We start from the raw sequence: 15,158 nt of genomic DNA on the forward strand, positions 1-15,158 counted from the left end.
GTACTCCCTCAGTACTGCCCGTCCGACAGTGCGGCGCTCCCTCAGCACTGCCCCTCCGACAGTGCGGTGCTCCCTCAGCACTGCCCCTCCGACAGTGCGGCGCTCCCTCAGTACTGTCCCTCCGACAGTGCGACGCTCCCTCAGCACTGCCCCTCCGACAGTGCAGTGCACCCTCAGTACCGCCCCTCCGACAGTGTGGCGCTCCCTCAGCACTGCCCCTCCGACAGTGCGGCGCTCCCTCAGTACTGTCCCTCTGACAGTGCGGCGCTCCCTCAGTACTGCCCCTCCGACAGTGCGGCGCTCCCTCAGTACTGCCCCTCCGACAGTGCGGCGCTCCCTCAGCACTGCCCCTCCGACAATGCGGCGCTCCCTCAGTACTGGCACTGGGAGTGTCGGCCTAGATTTATGTGCTCAAGTCCCTGGAGTGGGACTCGAACCCACAATCTTCTGACTCAGAGGCGAGAGAGAGTGCGACCCACTGAGCCACAACTGTCACCTTAGCAACACAACGGAGAAAAATCATAGAAGGGCATTAAAAAAAAATGATTTTAAAAATATTTATTTTGAACACCATTGTTTATTAGTTATAAAAAATATTGGAGATATCGGGGTGGGTGGGGGGGAGAGGCCATTTTGACTGAGAGCTAGGAATCATCCAATCGGGGTAATGAAGAGTCTGTTGGTTTTCCAATTGGCGGGGCACCGTGAGGATGGACAGGTTGGGCGACCAATGGCGGCAGTCCATGGGTGGGGAGGGGGAGGTGCCCATGGAGGTCATGTGATTGAATGTGTCCAACCAGCGATCGTCCCACGCGCCGTCTGCAGATGAGGAGCTTCCTGGCGTCGCCCCCGAAGGTGCCCTCCCGCCGGCTTTGGGCCCACGCCCTGCCGGAGCCCGAGGTAATGTTCAATACTGTTTTATTGCCTTATGTACACATTTTTGGGCCCCACCCAGGGCGCGGCGCCCAAGGTTTTTCCAGCAAAAGAACAAAGCAAGCACGTCTTGGTAAACTTTGGCTGTCGGGGGGGCAGGGAATATTTGGCTTGTTGCGTGCGGTGGCACAGAATAATCCAAGATGGCGGCTCCCTCGAAGCCTGACGACACTCGGTGGTTCTTCTCCTCCTCCTCCTCAATGCAGGGCCTCCCTGCCATCGGAGACCCAGCCAGAGGATGTGTTGGCAAATACCCCAGTGGGAATTCCAGCCCCTTGGCTTTTGGGAATCAGGATAGAAACATCATAAGAACAGAAGAGATAGGAGCAGGAGTAGGCCTCGAGCCTGCTCCGCCATTCAGTAAGATCACGGCTGATCCGATCATGGACTCAGCTCCACTTCCCCGCCCGCTCCCCATAACCCTTCACTCCCTTATCGTTCAACAATCTGTCTACCTCCGCCTTAAATATATTCAATGACCCAGCCTCCACAGCTCTCTGGGGCAGAGAATTCCACAGATTTACAACCCTCAGAGAGAAGAAATTCCTCCTCATCTCCGTCTTAAATGGGCGGCCTCTTATTCTGAGACTCTGCCCCCTAGTTCTAGATTCCCCCACGCGGGGAAACATCCTCTCTGCATCCACCCTGTCAAGGTCGCTCAGAATCTTACGCGTTTCGATAAGATCACCTCTCATTCTTCTAAACTCCAATGAGTACAGGCCCAACCTGCTCAACCTTTCCTCATAAGTCAACCCAAATCTCTCTCCCCCCACCGACCCCTTCTCTTATCGTCTCCCATTCCTCCGGTGTCTCCCTGCCCTTCCATTCACATTCTCCCTGTTCCCCTGGATGCTCTCCCCTCCCTCTCATTCCTTTCCACCTTCCCCCATGTCTCCCCCTCCCTCTCATTCCTTTCCACCTTCCCCCATGTCTCCCCCTCCCGCTTCCATACACTCTCTCCCCTTCCCCTCGTCCTCTCCGCTTCACTCGTCCACTCTTCCCTTCCCCTCATTCTCTCCTCCCACACATTGTTCGCCTTCCTCTCGCCCTTAACCCCTTTCCCTTTCCATCTCTAACCAGTATTTCTCGTTTTCTCCCATCGCTGGTTATTCTTTCCAAACTTAGTGGTTTCCTGCCATGTGAGTTTTGTCTCCTCACTTGGGCAAAACAATTGGGAACACTGTTACGCAGTGAGTGACCCTTACCCCTGCTGAAATAAACAGTGACCCTGTACAGTTACAGTGAGTGACCCTTACCCCTGCTGAAATAAACAGTGACTCTGTACAGTTAGTGAGTGACCCTTACCCTGCTGAATAAAGTGACTCTGTACAGTTACAGTGAGTGACCCTTACCCTGCTGAATAAACAGTGACTCTGTACAGTTACAGTGAGTGACCCTTACCCTGCTGAATAAACAGTGACTCTGTACAGTTACAGTGAGTGACCCTTACCCTGCTGAATAAACAGTGACTCTGTACAGTTACAGTGAGTGACCCTTACCCTGCTGAATAAACAGTGACTCTGTACAGTTACAGTGAGTGACCCTTACCCTGCTGAATAAACAGTGACTCTGTACAGTTAGTGAGTGACCCTTACCCTGCTGAATAAACAGTGACTCTGTACAGTTAGTGAGTGACCCTTACCCTGCTGAATAAACAGTGACTCTGTACAGTTAGTGAGTGACCCTTACCCTGCTGAATAAACAGTGACTCTGTACAGTTAGTGAGTGACCCTTACCCTGCTGAATAAACAGTGACTCTGTACAGTTAGTGAGTGACCCTTACCCTGCTGAATAAACAGTGACTCTGTACAGTTAGTGAGTGACCCTTACCCTGCTGAATAAACAGTGACTCTGTACAGTTACAGTGAGTGACCCTTACCCTGCTGAATAAACAGTGACTCTGTACAGTTACAGTGAGCGACCCTTACCCTGCTGAATAAACAGTGACTCTGTACAGTAACAGTGAGTGACCCTTACCCTGCTGAATAAACAGTGACTCTGTACAGTTATGCAATGATTATCCCTCACAGCTTTGAGGTAAAGACATGAGCCGATGCAGGACTTTCTTTGGCCATCGAGGCTGCAATGTGAAGTCGCCACTTTTGGATCCGTTGCCCAACGCCACTGAATGGCGCTGCTCTCTGGACTCAGTGGGCCGGAATCTGGCCACCACACCCCAGGCACAGAAGCTCGGACACAATCCTGAAAGTTGCTCCCTAGGAATCGCAGTCTCGACGAGGGGCCGACACGTTAAGTGGACGGGGGAGGTGTTGGTGGGAGGGGTGAAGAGAATATTGTTAGGGCTTCCAGGACAGTATATTTCGCCCACCTCGCTGCCCGCCACCCCCGGCTCCCACTTTGATCAATTGTGCAATGGGCTCTCCAAGGGGCTGGAGGCCTGACTGGATGGTGGGGTGGGGGGGGGCGTTTTAATGGCCTTCAGTACAACTGACCAACACGGCCTGCCTTCTGCGTGCAGTCAGCGTGCGAGGAGGGGCTTTTTGGTACGGAATGCACCTGCGTGCGTGCTCACAGGCTCGTGGGGCTGCTGCACCGTGAGTGGCCGAGCCAGTCACCTGACGTCCACAAGCCTCAATAAAACCCCGGCCGGTTGAGTTCAGGCTCCCCACGATGAGATGCGCTGTTGTGAGCTCGGCGGATGAGCGGGTCGGGTTCAGTTTGACTCAGTTAAGAAACCAGCGAGTTCTTTACAGCAAATGTGCAGCTCTGAATTCTGAAGCAAAGACCCATGAAGCGAATACATTTACAGGTTGGTCTTCGGATAAGATTGCAGGCGGGGGTGGGCGGCCGGTGGGGGGGGGGGGGGGGATGGAATAGACACCTCTAGTTATTTTGGGCCTCGTAATCAGACAAGAGGGTCTTGCGTCGCTAAATTGGCGCATTGGATGTGCTTCAGCCAGCCAGCTCCGCTCGCGATAACCCAATGTCAAACCCCCTCCCCCTCCTGTTCCATCCCACACAGCTCCCCCCACCTCCGATCATTGAGGGTGACTTCAGTCCGCGATGGAAAATCGCCGCGGGTATTGTTGTAAACAGGTCTGAATCGCAACTTGGTGATAACATGCTCCCCTTCGCTGCTTTATCAGTCATTGGCAATAGGTCGTCAGAATCTCTCTCGGAAGGCCGGCCAAATTTGTCGTCTCCTCTTGGCCCTCGTCCGGTTCCCTGTCGGCAGCACCAATCTATTGCCATACGCCAGCCCGCTGCTTGCTCGACTTTGCCCGCTCGAAGAACATGAAATCCTGAGAAAGGGGGGGAGAAAGGGAGCAGCAGTTACATGGAGAGACTGTGGAGTTGTTCCCCTTGGAGGGGAGTAGGCCAAGAGGAAAGAAAGACTTGCATTTATGTAGCGCCTTTCACGCCCATCGGACGTCCCAAAGCGCTTTCCAGTGAAGCACTTTTTGGAATGCAGTCACTGTTGTAATGTGGGAAACGCCAATTTGCGCACAGCAAGCTCCCACACACAGCAATGTGATAATGACCCAGATAATCTGTTTTTTTGTTATGTTGATTGAGGGATAAATATTGGCCCCAGGACACCGGGGAGAACTCCCCTGCTCTTCTTCGAAATAGTGGCCGTGGGATCTTTTACCACCACCTGAGAGAGCAGACGGGGCCTCGGTTTAACGTCTCCTCCGAAAGACGGCCCCTCCGACAGTGCGGCGCTCCCTCAGTACTGCCCCTCCGACAGTGCGGCGCTCCCTCAGCACTGCCCCTCAGACAATGCGGCGCTCCCTCAGACAATGCTCCGCTCCCTCAGCAATGCCCCTCAGACAGTGCGGCGCTCCTTCAGCACTGCCCCTCCGACAGTGCAGCGCTCCCTCAGTAATGCCCCTCCGACAGTGCGGCGCCTCCCTCAGCACTGCCCCTCCGACAGTGCGGCGCTCCCTCAGTACTGCCCCTCCGACAGTGCGGCGCTCCCTCAGTACTGCCCCTCCGACAGTGCGGCGCTCCCTCAGTACTGCCCCTCCGACAGTGCGACGCTCCCTCAGCACTGCACTGGGAGTGTCGGCCTGGATATATGTGCTCAAGTCCCTGGAGTGGGACTTGAACCCACAACCTCTGACTCACCTCTACCAAATCTCCACTGAGCCACAGCTGACACTTCCAGTGGAGATTTGGTAGAGGTGTTTCAAATCACAAACTGTTCAGATAAGAGTAAATAAGAAGAACTTTTTTCCAATGGCTAAAAAGTCAACGGGAGGACACAAATTTATGGCGATTGTCAAAAGAACCAAAGGTGACATGGGGAAATACCTTTTTGCGCGGCGAGTGGTTAGGATCTGGGTTGCGCTGCCTGAGAGGGTGGTGGAGGCAGACTCAATCACGGCTTTCAAAAGACAGTTGGATAACTGCTCGAAGGAGAAAAAATTGCTGGGATATGGGGAAAGAGCGGAGGGTGTGGGGCTAACTGGATCGCTCTTCGAAAGAGCCGGTTCAGATTCGATGGGCCGAATGGCCTCCTTCTGTGCTGCCCTATTCTCTGATTCTATGATTAGCTCGTTGTTTGCCCACCAACTCCTGGTCTCCATAGAGCCATAGGAATTTATAGCACAGGAGGAGGCCCTTCGGCCCATCGAATCTCACTCCATGGAGGGGTCTGTGTGTCTCTGAGATAAGAACATAAGAATTAGGAGCAAGAGTCGGCCATTCGGCCCCTCAAGCCTGCTCCGCCATTGAGTGAGATCACGGCTGATCTTGGACCTCAACTCCACTTTCCCGCCCAATCCCCATATCCCTTGATTCCCTTAATATCCTCAAATCTATTGATCTCAGCCTTGAATATACTCAACGACTGAGCCTCCACAGCCCTCTGGGGCAGAGAATTCCAAAGATTCACCACCCTCTGAGAGAAGAAATTTCTCCTCATCTCAGTCCTAAATGGCTGACCCATTATCCTGAGACTGTGACCCCTGGTTCTAGACTCCCCAGCCCGGGGGAAACATCCTCCCTGCATCTACCCTGTCAATCCCTGTAAGAATTTTGTATGTTTCAATGAGATCGCCTTTCATTCTTCTAAACTCTAGAGAATATCAGCCTAGTCTGCTCAATCTCTCCTCATAGGACAATCCCCCCATCCCAGGAATCAGTCTGGTGAACCTTCGTTGCACTCCCTCTATGGCAAGTATATCCTTCCTCAGGTAAGGAGACCCAAACTGTACACAATATTGCAGGGGTGGTCTCACCAGGGCCCGGTATAATTGCAGTAAGACGTCTTTACTCTTATACTCAAATCCTCTTGTAATAAAGGCCAACATACCATTTGCTTTCTTAATTGCTTAATTGCAAAGGTGGGCAGAGGAAACGTTACAAGGACCACCCTCAAAGCCTCCCTGATAAAGTGCAACAGCCCCACCGACACCTAGGAGTCCCTGGCCAAAGACCAGTCCGCCCTAAGTGGAGGAAGTGCATCCGGGAGGGCGCTGAGCACCTCGAGTCTCGTCGCCGAGAGCGTGCAGAAAGCAAGCGCAGGCAGCGGAAGGAGCGTGCGGCAAACCAGACTCCCCACCCTCCCTTTCCCTCAACCACTGTCTGTCCCACCTGCGGCAGAGACTGTGTGGTTCCCGTATTGGGCTGTTCAGCCACCTGAGAACTCACTTTTAGAGTGGAAGCAAGTCTTCCTCGATTCCGAGGGACTGCCTATGATGATGGTGATGTACCTGCATGTTAACTTTCAGCGATTGGTGCACAAGGAAACCCAGGCCCCTGTGCCAGGGATTGAGGGGCCTGCAGGCAACGTGCCCTCTCATTTTTGTCGGGCGCGCCTTCCTGTTAACTGGCTGTGCGGCCCGTTCAAACCTTCGCGCGTGCGTCCTGCCCGGGGCCTGCAGACTGCTGCGTGGGGGCGCAGAGTAGCGGGTAACATTGCCCGCCGCGGGTCTCGGAGAGGCCGCCGTGCCAGTGCTATCGAAGAAGGGGGTGTCACTTCTTGTACCTCGGACGGGCGCGCGCGACCTATGCGCGTGTTTCCCCCCCCCCCCCCCCCCCCGTGCGTGGCGCGCGGTCCACCGCCAATCCGGGCCTGGGGGAGGGGGAGCTGTACGCGGGCGTTGCACGACGGCACTTACGATCAGGAAGCAGGCGCCCAACAACGCCGCCTTCATCTTCACGTCGAGGTTCATGGGGAACTGCACTCCAAAGTTGTCAGCGTCTGTCAGCGCCTCTTTCGCCAGCCCACTCCACTGCTTGCTGATCCGCCCGATGTTCCGAGACTCGTCAGGCGGCTTAACCTGCAGCCCGCACAACGAGAAGGAAGCGGTGAGAGTCCGCTCGAAGAACGCCCGCCGTCGGGGTAAGGCAAACCCACAGAGCGCAACCCCAGCACGGAATTGTCTGTTATGTCACATACAGCTCCCCTGGTGGACTACTGTGGTACTGCAACTGTTAGCCCTAACCCTGACCCTGACCCTGACCCGAAATACAATTAAAGGATCGTGTACCAAGGTCACATGACAAGTCACTGTGGAGCCATCATTTGTGTGTGTGGTGTGTTTCCGATGTCGCAAGGAAATTATCGCAACTTACACAGAACTCTCCGATATACCCTCACTGTAACACTGATATACCCCACACTCCTCACTGTAACACTGATATACCCCACACCCCTCACTGTAACACTGATATACCCCACACCCCTCACTGTAACACTGATATACCACACGCCCCTCACTGTAACACTGATATACACCACGCCTCTCACTGTAACACTGATATACCCCACACCCCTCACTGTAACACTGATATACACCATGCCCCTCACTGTAACACTGATATACCCCACACCCCTCACTGTAACACTGATATACCCCACACCCCTCACTGTAACACTGATATACCCCACACCCCTCACTGTAACACTGATATACCCCACACCCCTCACTGTAACACTGATATACCCCACACCCCTCACTGTAACACTGATATACCCCACACCCCTCACTGTAACACTGATATAACCCCACACCCCTCACTGTAACACTGATATACCCCACACCCCTCACTGTAACACTGATATACCCCACACCCCTCACTGTAACACTGATATACCCCACACCCCTCACTGTAACACTGATATACCCCACACCCCTCACTGTAACACTGATATAACCCACACCCCTCACTGTAACACTGATATACCCCACACCCCTCACTGTAACACTGATATACCCCACACCCCTCACTGTACCACTGATATACCCCACATTCCTCACTGTAACACTGATATACCCCACACCCCTTACTGTAACACTGATATACCCCACACCCCTCACTGTAACACTGATATATCCCACACCCCTCACTGTAACACTGATATACCCCACACCCCTCACTGTAACACTGATATATCCCACACCCCCACTGTAACACTGATATATCCCACACCCCTCACTGTAACACTGATATATCCCACACCCCTCACTGTAACACTGATATACCCCACACCCCTCACTGTAACACTGATATACCCCACATCCCTCACTGTAACACTGATATACCCCACATCCCTCACTGTAACACTGATATACCCCACACCCCTCACTGTAACACTGATATACCCCACATCCCTCACTGTAACACTCTCCAAGATCTCGTTCTGTCTCCCTCGCGGTGGGCTATTCAGCTCCCGACGTTCCCCACACCGCCCGGTCTTACCTCGAAGGCGATGTCCCCGCAGCAGTTGCAGGCAAAGCAGGGCCCCACGATCCTCAGCACCGTCGCCCTCTCCACGTTCTGGATGGAGAACTTGGGCAGGAAGGGGTGCCAGGTCTGCTTCACATAGCCTATGGTGGTCCCGGGCGGCGACTGCACCTCCAGCTGCGGGGGGAAAGAAGGAGGTTCACGCATGGGGATGTGCTTGAGTCAGGCGCTGCCCATCCTTCCTAATTGGCCTCAGGACCCCTGGGTGGGGGTGAAGATTGGAGGAGTGGGCAGGGTGGGGACAGCCTTGTTTCCTACCCACTGTCGCCATCTAGCCACCCCCTCTGGGAATTGCGCAACTGTGCGTGGAGCCCTGTTATGATTCCCTCCCCAGTCGAATAGCCCCACCAACACCGTCGCAGGTCACAATCAACAGCTGGCCTCTCTTTAAAGATGCCACGGAATGGTTCATAAATGTCTTCCTGAACAGGCACTTGGCTCAATGTTAAACCATTGGAGCGTAAAAACGACTTCAATGGATAGCCGGGGAGGGGGCGGGAGAGGCGGTAGGAATAGAATCATAGAATCTTACAGCACAGAAGGAGGCCTATCGGCCCATCATGCCTGTGTTGACTCTTTGAAAGCACGAGCCAGTTAAGTCCCACTTCCCCCCTTTGCTCTTTTCCCACAGCCCTGCCAATTCTTAAGACTTATCCAATTCCCTTTCCTATTGAATCTGCTGCACCACCCTTTCAGCGCATGCCAGATCATAACTGTTGTGTATGTGCTCTCTGTGTGGCCACTGCGAGATTGTATAAGATGGAGACTTGTTTATCAAATAAGGTTCACACCGTGTACAGACATGCTGGCACTACTCGAGGGTGCAACTGGTGGAGACCGGGGGGGTTTCCTGCCCTGGTGGCAGGGCCCTGTATAAAAGGCTGCACACCACGGCACTCCGGAGTTTGGAATAAAGGACCAAGGTCACTACAGTTCAAGTACAACGTATTGCCTTGTGGAGTTTTTCATAAGTACACCATAGACATAACAATAACACCCAGCTGCTTAATAAAAATAGTTCTCCTTATCTCCCCCTCTGGTTCCTTTGCCGATTATCTTTAATCTGTGTCCCCCTGGTTACCGACCCTCCTGCCCCTGGAAACAATTTCTCCCGATCTACTCCATCAAAACCCCCTCATGACTTTGAACGACTCCATTAAATCCTCCCTTTGAAACGTATAAGGTTCTGAGGGGGCTTGACAAGGTGGATGCAGAGAGGATGTTTCCCCTCGTGGGGGAATCTAGAACTCGGGGGCATAGTTTCAGAATAAGGGGCCGCCCATTTAGAACTGAGATCAGAAGGCATTTTGCCTCTCGGAGTGTCGTGAATCTTTTGAATTCTCTGCCCCAGAGAGCTTTGGAGGCTGGGTCATTGAATATACTCAAGGCGGAGATAGACAGATTGTTGAATGATAAGGGAGTCAAGGGTTATGGGGAAGTGGGGCTGAGCCCAAGATCATCAGAGGCAGTCCCTCGGAATCGAGGAAGACTTGCTTCCCCTCTCAAAGTGAGTTCTCAGGTGACTGAACAGTCCAATACGGGAATTACAGTCTTTGTCACAGGTGGGACAGACAGTGGTTGAAGGAAAGGGGTGGGTGGGACTGGTTTGCCGCACGCTCCTTCCGCTGCCTGCGCTTGCTTTCTGCATGCTCGCGGCGACGAGACTCGAGGTGCTCAGCGCCCTCCCGGATGCACTTCCTCCACTTAGGGCGGACTGGTCTTTGGCCAGGGACTCCCAGGTATCGGTGGGGATGTTGCACTTTGTCAGGGAGGCTTTGAGGGTGGTCCTTGAAACGTTTCCTCTGCCCACCTTTGGCTCACTTGTCGTGTAGGAGTTCCGAGTAGCACGCTTGCTTTGGGAGTCTCGTGTAAGGCATGCGCGGACGATGTGGCCTGCCCAACGGAGCTGGTCGAGTGTGGTCAGTGCTTCGATGCTGGGGATGTTGGCCTGGTTGAGGACGCTAACGTCGGTGTGTCTGTCCTCCCAGGGGATTTGCAGGATCTTGCGGAGACATCGTTGGTGGTATTTCTCCAGCGACTTGAGGTGTCTACTGTACATGGTCCATGTCTCTGAGCCATACAGGAGTATATTCAAGGCTGAGATCGATAGATGTTTGATTATTAAGGGATATGGGGATAGTGCAGGAAAGTGGAGTTGAGGTAGAAGATCAGCCATGATCTCATTGAATGGCAGAGCAGGCTCGATGGGCCGAATGGCCTTCTCCTGCTCCTAATTCTTATGTTAATGTTATGGTCGGACGGCAGTACAGTATCGAGCAGAAAGCTGAGATCCTGCTGAGCACATTTTCTCTCAGACATTCTGTAACCATTTATACCTCCTCTAGTCCCGTCTTTTGACTCCAAACTTATCCGATTATCACCTCCTGGGAATGTTGGCCTGATTCAGCTGATCTTATCGAATGGCGGAGCAGGCTCGAGGGGCCAAATGGCCGGCTCCTGCTCCTATTGCTTATGTTCTCATGCTGACCTTGTCTGCTCTGAGAACAATTCCAACGACTGGGCCAAACATTTATCCCTGCAGGCAACACCACCACCACAGATGTAGTGGAGAGACATCTGTGGGGTCCGCACCCCAGCGTGAGTCAGGCCGAGAGGTGAAGTGTTTTCGTTGTTTAAAACAAATGACTCAGCGCTGTCTGCTGCTGGAAACATGTATTTGCCGTGCCACACCTGGCCTGTATGCCTCTGGCAAATCGATGCTGCCCGGGGAGAGCTGAGGCATGACTCGATTATTTGGGCCTACCGTCCAGGCCTTGAATTCATCCCCACACGCCCAGTTGAGGCTGGTTCCCATGCCGACAAAAGGAAACCAGCTGTTGCTGCACAAGGGAGGGGACTGAAATTGAGATCATGAGTCACTAGGCCCCACCTAGCAACCGGCTCTGAGGGAATGTGACACAAGCCGCCTGCCTCTAATTTACAGCAAAGAAAGACTTGCATTTCTACAGCAATGCGATAATGATCGGATAATCTGATTCAGTGATGTTGATTGAGGGATAAATATTGGCCCCAGGACACCGGGGAGAACTCCCATGCTTTTATCTGAAATAGTGCCATGGGATCTTTTATGTCCACCTGAGAGAGCAGACAGGGCCCTCGGTTTAACGTCTCATCTGAAAGACGGCACCTCCGACAGCGCGGCGCTCCTTCAGTACTGCCCCTCCGACAGTGCAGCGCTCCCTCAGTACTACCCCTCCGACAGTGCGGCGCTCCCTCAATACTGCCCCTCCGACAGCGCAGTACGGCGCTCCCTCAGCACTGCCCCTCCGACAGTGCGGCGCTGCCTCAGTACTACCCCTCCGACAGTGCGGCACTCCCTCAGTACTACCCCTCCGACAGTGCGGCGCTCCCTCAGCACTGCCCCTCCGACAGCGCAGTACGGCGCTCCCTCAGTACTGCCCCTCCGACAGTGCGGCGCTCCCTCAGCACTGCCCCTCCGACAGTGCGGCGCTCCCTCAGCACTGCCCCTCTGACAGTGCGCCGCTCCCTCAGTACTGCACTGGGAGAGTCAGATTAGAATTTTGTGCTCAGGTCTCTGGAGTGGGACTCGAACCCACAACCTTCTGACTCAGATTAACGATTTAGACTTTGGAATCAAAAACACAATTTCTAAATTTGCGGATGAGACCCAATTGGGGGCGATATGTCAATACAATGAAACATAGAAATTTACAGCGCAGAACTTCCACAAAGGCCGACACAGAGCCGCACGGCCCTCGCTCAGCAGCCCTGAAGATTATATATAAACCTATCAACAATGAACAATGGCGGACAGGTAAAGAGCACCCGGCCCAACCAGTCCGCCCCACACAACCGCGACACCCCTTACACCGAAACATTTTACACTCCACCCCAACCGGAGCCGTGTGATCTCCTGGGAGAGGCAAAAACCAGATAAAAACCCAGGCCAATTGGGGAAACAAATACCGAGGAGGACTGCAACAAATTACAGGAGGACATTAATAAATTTGCAGAATGGGCATAGAATCACAGAAATTTACAGCACGGAAGGAGGCCATTCGGCCCATCGTGTCCGCGCCGGCCGACAAAGAGCCACCCAGCCCAATCCCACTTTCCTGCTCTCGGTCCGTAGCCCTGCGGGTTACGGCACTTCAGGTGCACATCCAAGTACTTTTTAAATGTGGTGAGGGTTTCTGCCTCTACCACCCTTTCAGGCAGTGAGTTCCAGGCCCCCACCACCCTCTGGGTGAAGACATTTCCCCTCAAATCCCCTCTAAACCTCCCCCCCCAATTACTTCAATCTGTGCCCCCTGGTTGTTGACCTCTCTGCCAAGGGAAACAGATCCGTCCTATCCACTCTATCCAGGCCCCTCATCATTTTATGCACCTCAATCAGGTCTCCCCTCAGCCTCCTCTGTTCCAAAGGAAAACAAACCCAGCCTAGCCAATCTTTGCTCATCGCTAAAATTCTCCACTCCCGGCAACATAGAAACATAGAAAATAGGTGCAGGAGGAGGCCATTCGGCCCTTCGAGCCTGCACCGCCATTCAATAAGATCATGGCTGATCATTCACCTCAGTACCCCATTCCTCATCCTGGTAAATCATATCATTGGCAAATGAAGTTCAACACAGATAAATGTGAGGTATTACATTTTGGGAGCAAGAATAGGGAGGTCACGTATTACTGGAAGGGTGGGACTCTGGGTGGGGTAGAGCAACAAAGAGATCGCGGAGTACACATACACAAATCGCCAAAAGTCGCGACACAAGCGCTTTTGTTTGACAATCGCTTGCATGAAGCGTCCATCCCACGTCAAAGGCGCTATATAAATGGCAAGTTTGCTGTTTCTGGCTACGTGGCTATGTAAACATGTCACGCTGTAGTGACGCCCTCCCTCCAGCGGTGGCGCTGCGACGAAGAGAGAGGGAAAAAAAGGTACCGACGAACGGATGGGGCCCTTCTCCGCGCTACCGCCGCAGGGAGCTATACCGCGCCCCGCGGCCCCACACCACACCCACCTCCTGGAGGCAGCAGGGGAACCAGCAGCTGACGCACTTGAAGGGGCGCACCAGGTGGATGACCTCGCGGTCGTCGTTGTCCATCAGCTTCATGTGGAAGTAGCGCAGCGAGCCGCAGCAGTTGCGCGTGCAGCAGTCACTCTTCTCCTTGGCGCTGTAGATCTTCTGGCCCATGCTGTTCTTGATCACATACTTGTTCTTGGTCTCGAAGCGGAAGAGAGCTGGAAGCGGGCAACGTCGGAACCGTTAGCGGGGGAGCTCTGTCATTAAAGGGACCCTGTCCCCGCAATCTCACCCCATCATTAAAGGGACCCTGTCCCGCCCAATCTCGCCCCCATCCTTAAAGGGACCTCTCCCCAGGGTCTCGCCCCGTCATTAAAGGGACCCTGTCCCCCACAGTCTCATCCATCATTAAAGGGACTCTGTCCCCAGGGTCTCACACCATCATTAAAGGGACCTCTCCCCACAATCTCACCCCATCATTAAAGGGACCCCGTCCCCCAATCTCGCCCCATCATTAAAGGGGCCCTGTCCCTCCAATCTTGCCCCATCCTTAAAGGGACCTCTCCCCAGGGTCTCACACCGTCATTAAAGGGACCCTGTCCCTACAATCTCACCCCATCATTAAAGGGACCCTGTCCCCACACTCTCACCCCATCATTAAAGGGGCATTGTTCCCACGGACTCGCTCCAGCATTAACGGGACCTCTCCCCAGCATTAACGGGACCTCTCCCCAAGATCTCACCCCATCTTCAAGGGACCCTGCCCCCCCACCCCCCATCTCACCCCATCCTTAAAGAGACCTCTCTTGCACTGTCATTAAAGGGACTCTGTCCCCATGGTCTCATCCCACCCATTAAAGAGACCCTGTCTAATGAGTAATGTCTCATTTGTAATGAGACAGGATTAATTAATGATCTCATAGTTAATGGATCCTCTCGGGAAGAGCGATCATAACATGATAGAATTTCAAACATTGAGTTTGAGGGTGAGAAACTTGGGTCTGAAATCAGTGTCTTAAACTTAAATAAAGGCGATTACAAAGGTGTGAAGACGGAGTTGGCTGTCGCCAGGGTCTCACCCCATCATTAAAGGGACCTCTCCCCAGGGTCTCACCCCATCTTAAAGGGACCCTGTCCCCCCATTCTCACTCCATCATTAAAGAGCTCTATGCTATGAGCTCGGGGCAGCCCCACCCGCACCAGCAGACCGGCCACTGGTCCATACAACTTGGCGATGAATTCGCAATGGCACTGCGAGGGGGTCTTGGGAGGCTCGAGGACTGAAGCCCATCCTAGCTCCCACTGCACAGCGCTGATGGCCATAGCAGCCGGGCCTTTGGAGGAGGCTTTGGCTACAGCGGCGACGCCGAACTGAGTCGACAAAGAGAACTGGCGGGGGGGGGGGGGGGGGGCGGCGTGGGCAGCCAAACACGTTGCTATGACAACCCACGGCAACGACAGAGTGATGAATAGAGACTCCCCCCCACCTTCTCCCCCTCC

The 15,158-nt window shown here is 53.7% G+C and overlaps 1 protein-coding gene across 1 annotated transcript in view; it reads right to left on the reverse strand.

Annotated features, from left to right (window-relative positions):
• Window positions 1–1,913: 1,913 nt before the first annotated feature.
• The window catches only part of LOC139232656 (phospholipid scramblase 2-like), a 43,506-nt gene continuing 30,261 nt past the window's right edge, over window positions 1,914–15,158 (reverse strand). Inside the window, exons 5-8 of the mRNA XM_070863112.1 lie at window positions 13,656–13,876; window positions 8,608–8,769; window positions 7,023–7,184; window positions 1,914–4,196 (exon numbers count right to left, since the gene is read on the reverse strand). Coding sequence (XP_070719213.1) covers window positions 4,137–4,196; window positions 7,023–7,184; window positions 8,608–8,769; window positions 13,656–13,876 — 605 coding nt within the window. The 3' untranslated portion in view covers window positions 1,914–4,136. The remainder of the gene's footprint in view (window positions 4,197–7,022; window positions 7,185–8,607; window positions 8,770–13,655; window positions 13,877–15,158) is intronic.

Source organism: Pristiophorus japonicus, chromosome 20 (genome assembly GCF_044704955.1).
Source record: "Pristiophorus japonicus isolate sPriJap1 chromosome 20, sPriJap1.hap1, whole genome shotgun sequence".
Lineage (NCBI taxonomy): Eukaryota > Metazoa > Chordata > Chondrichthyes > Pristiophoridae > Pristiophorus > Pristiophorus japonicus.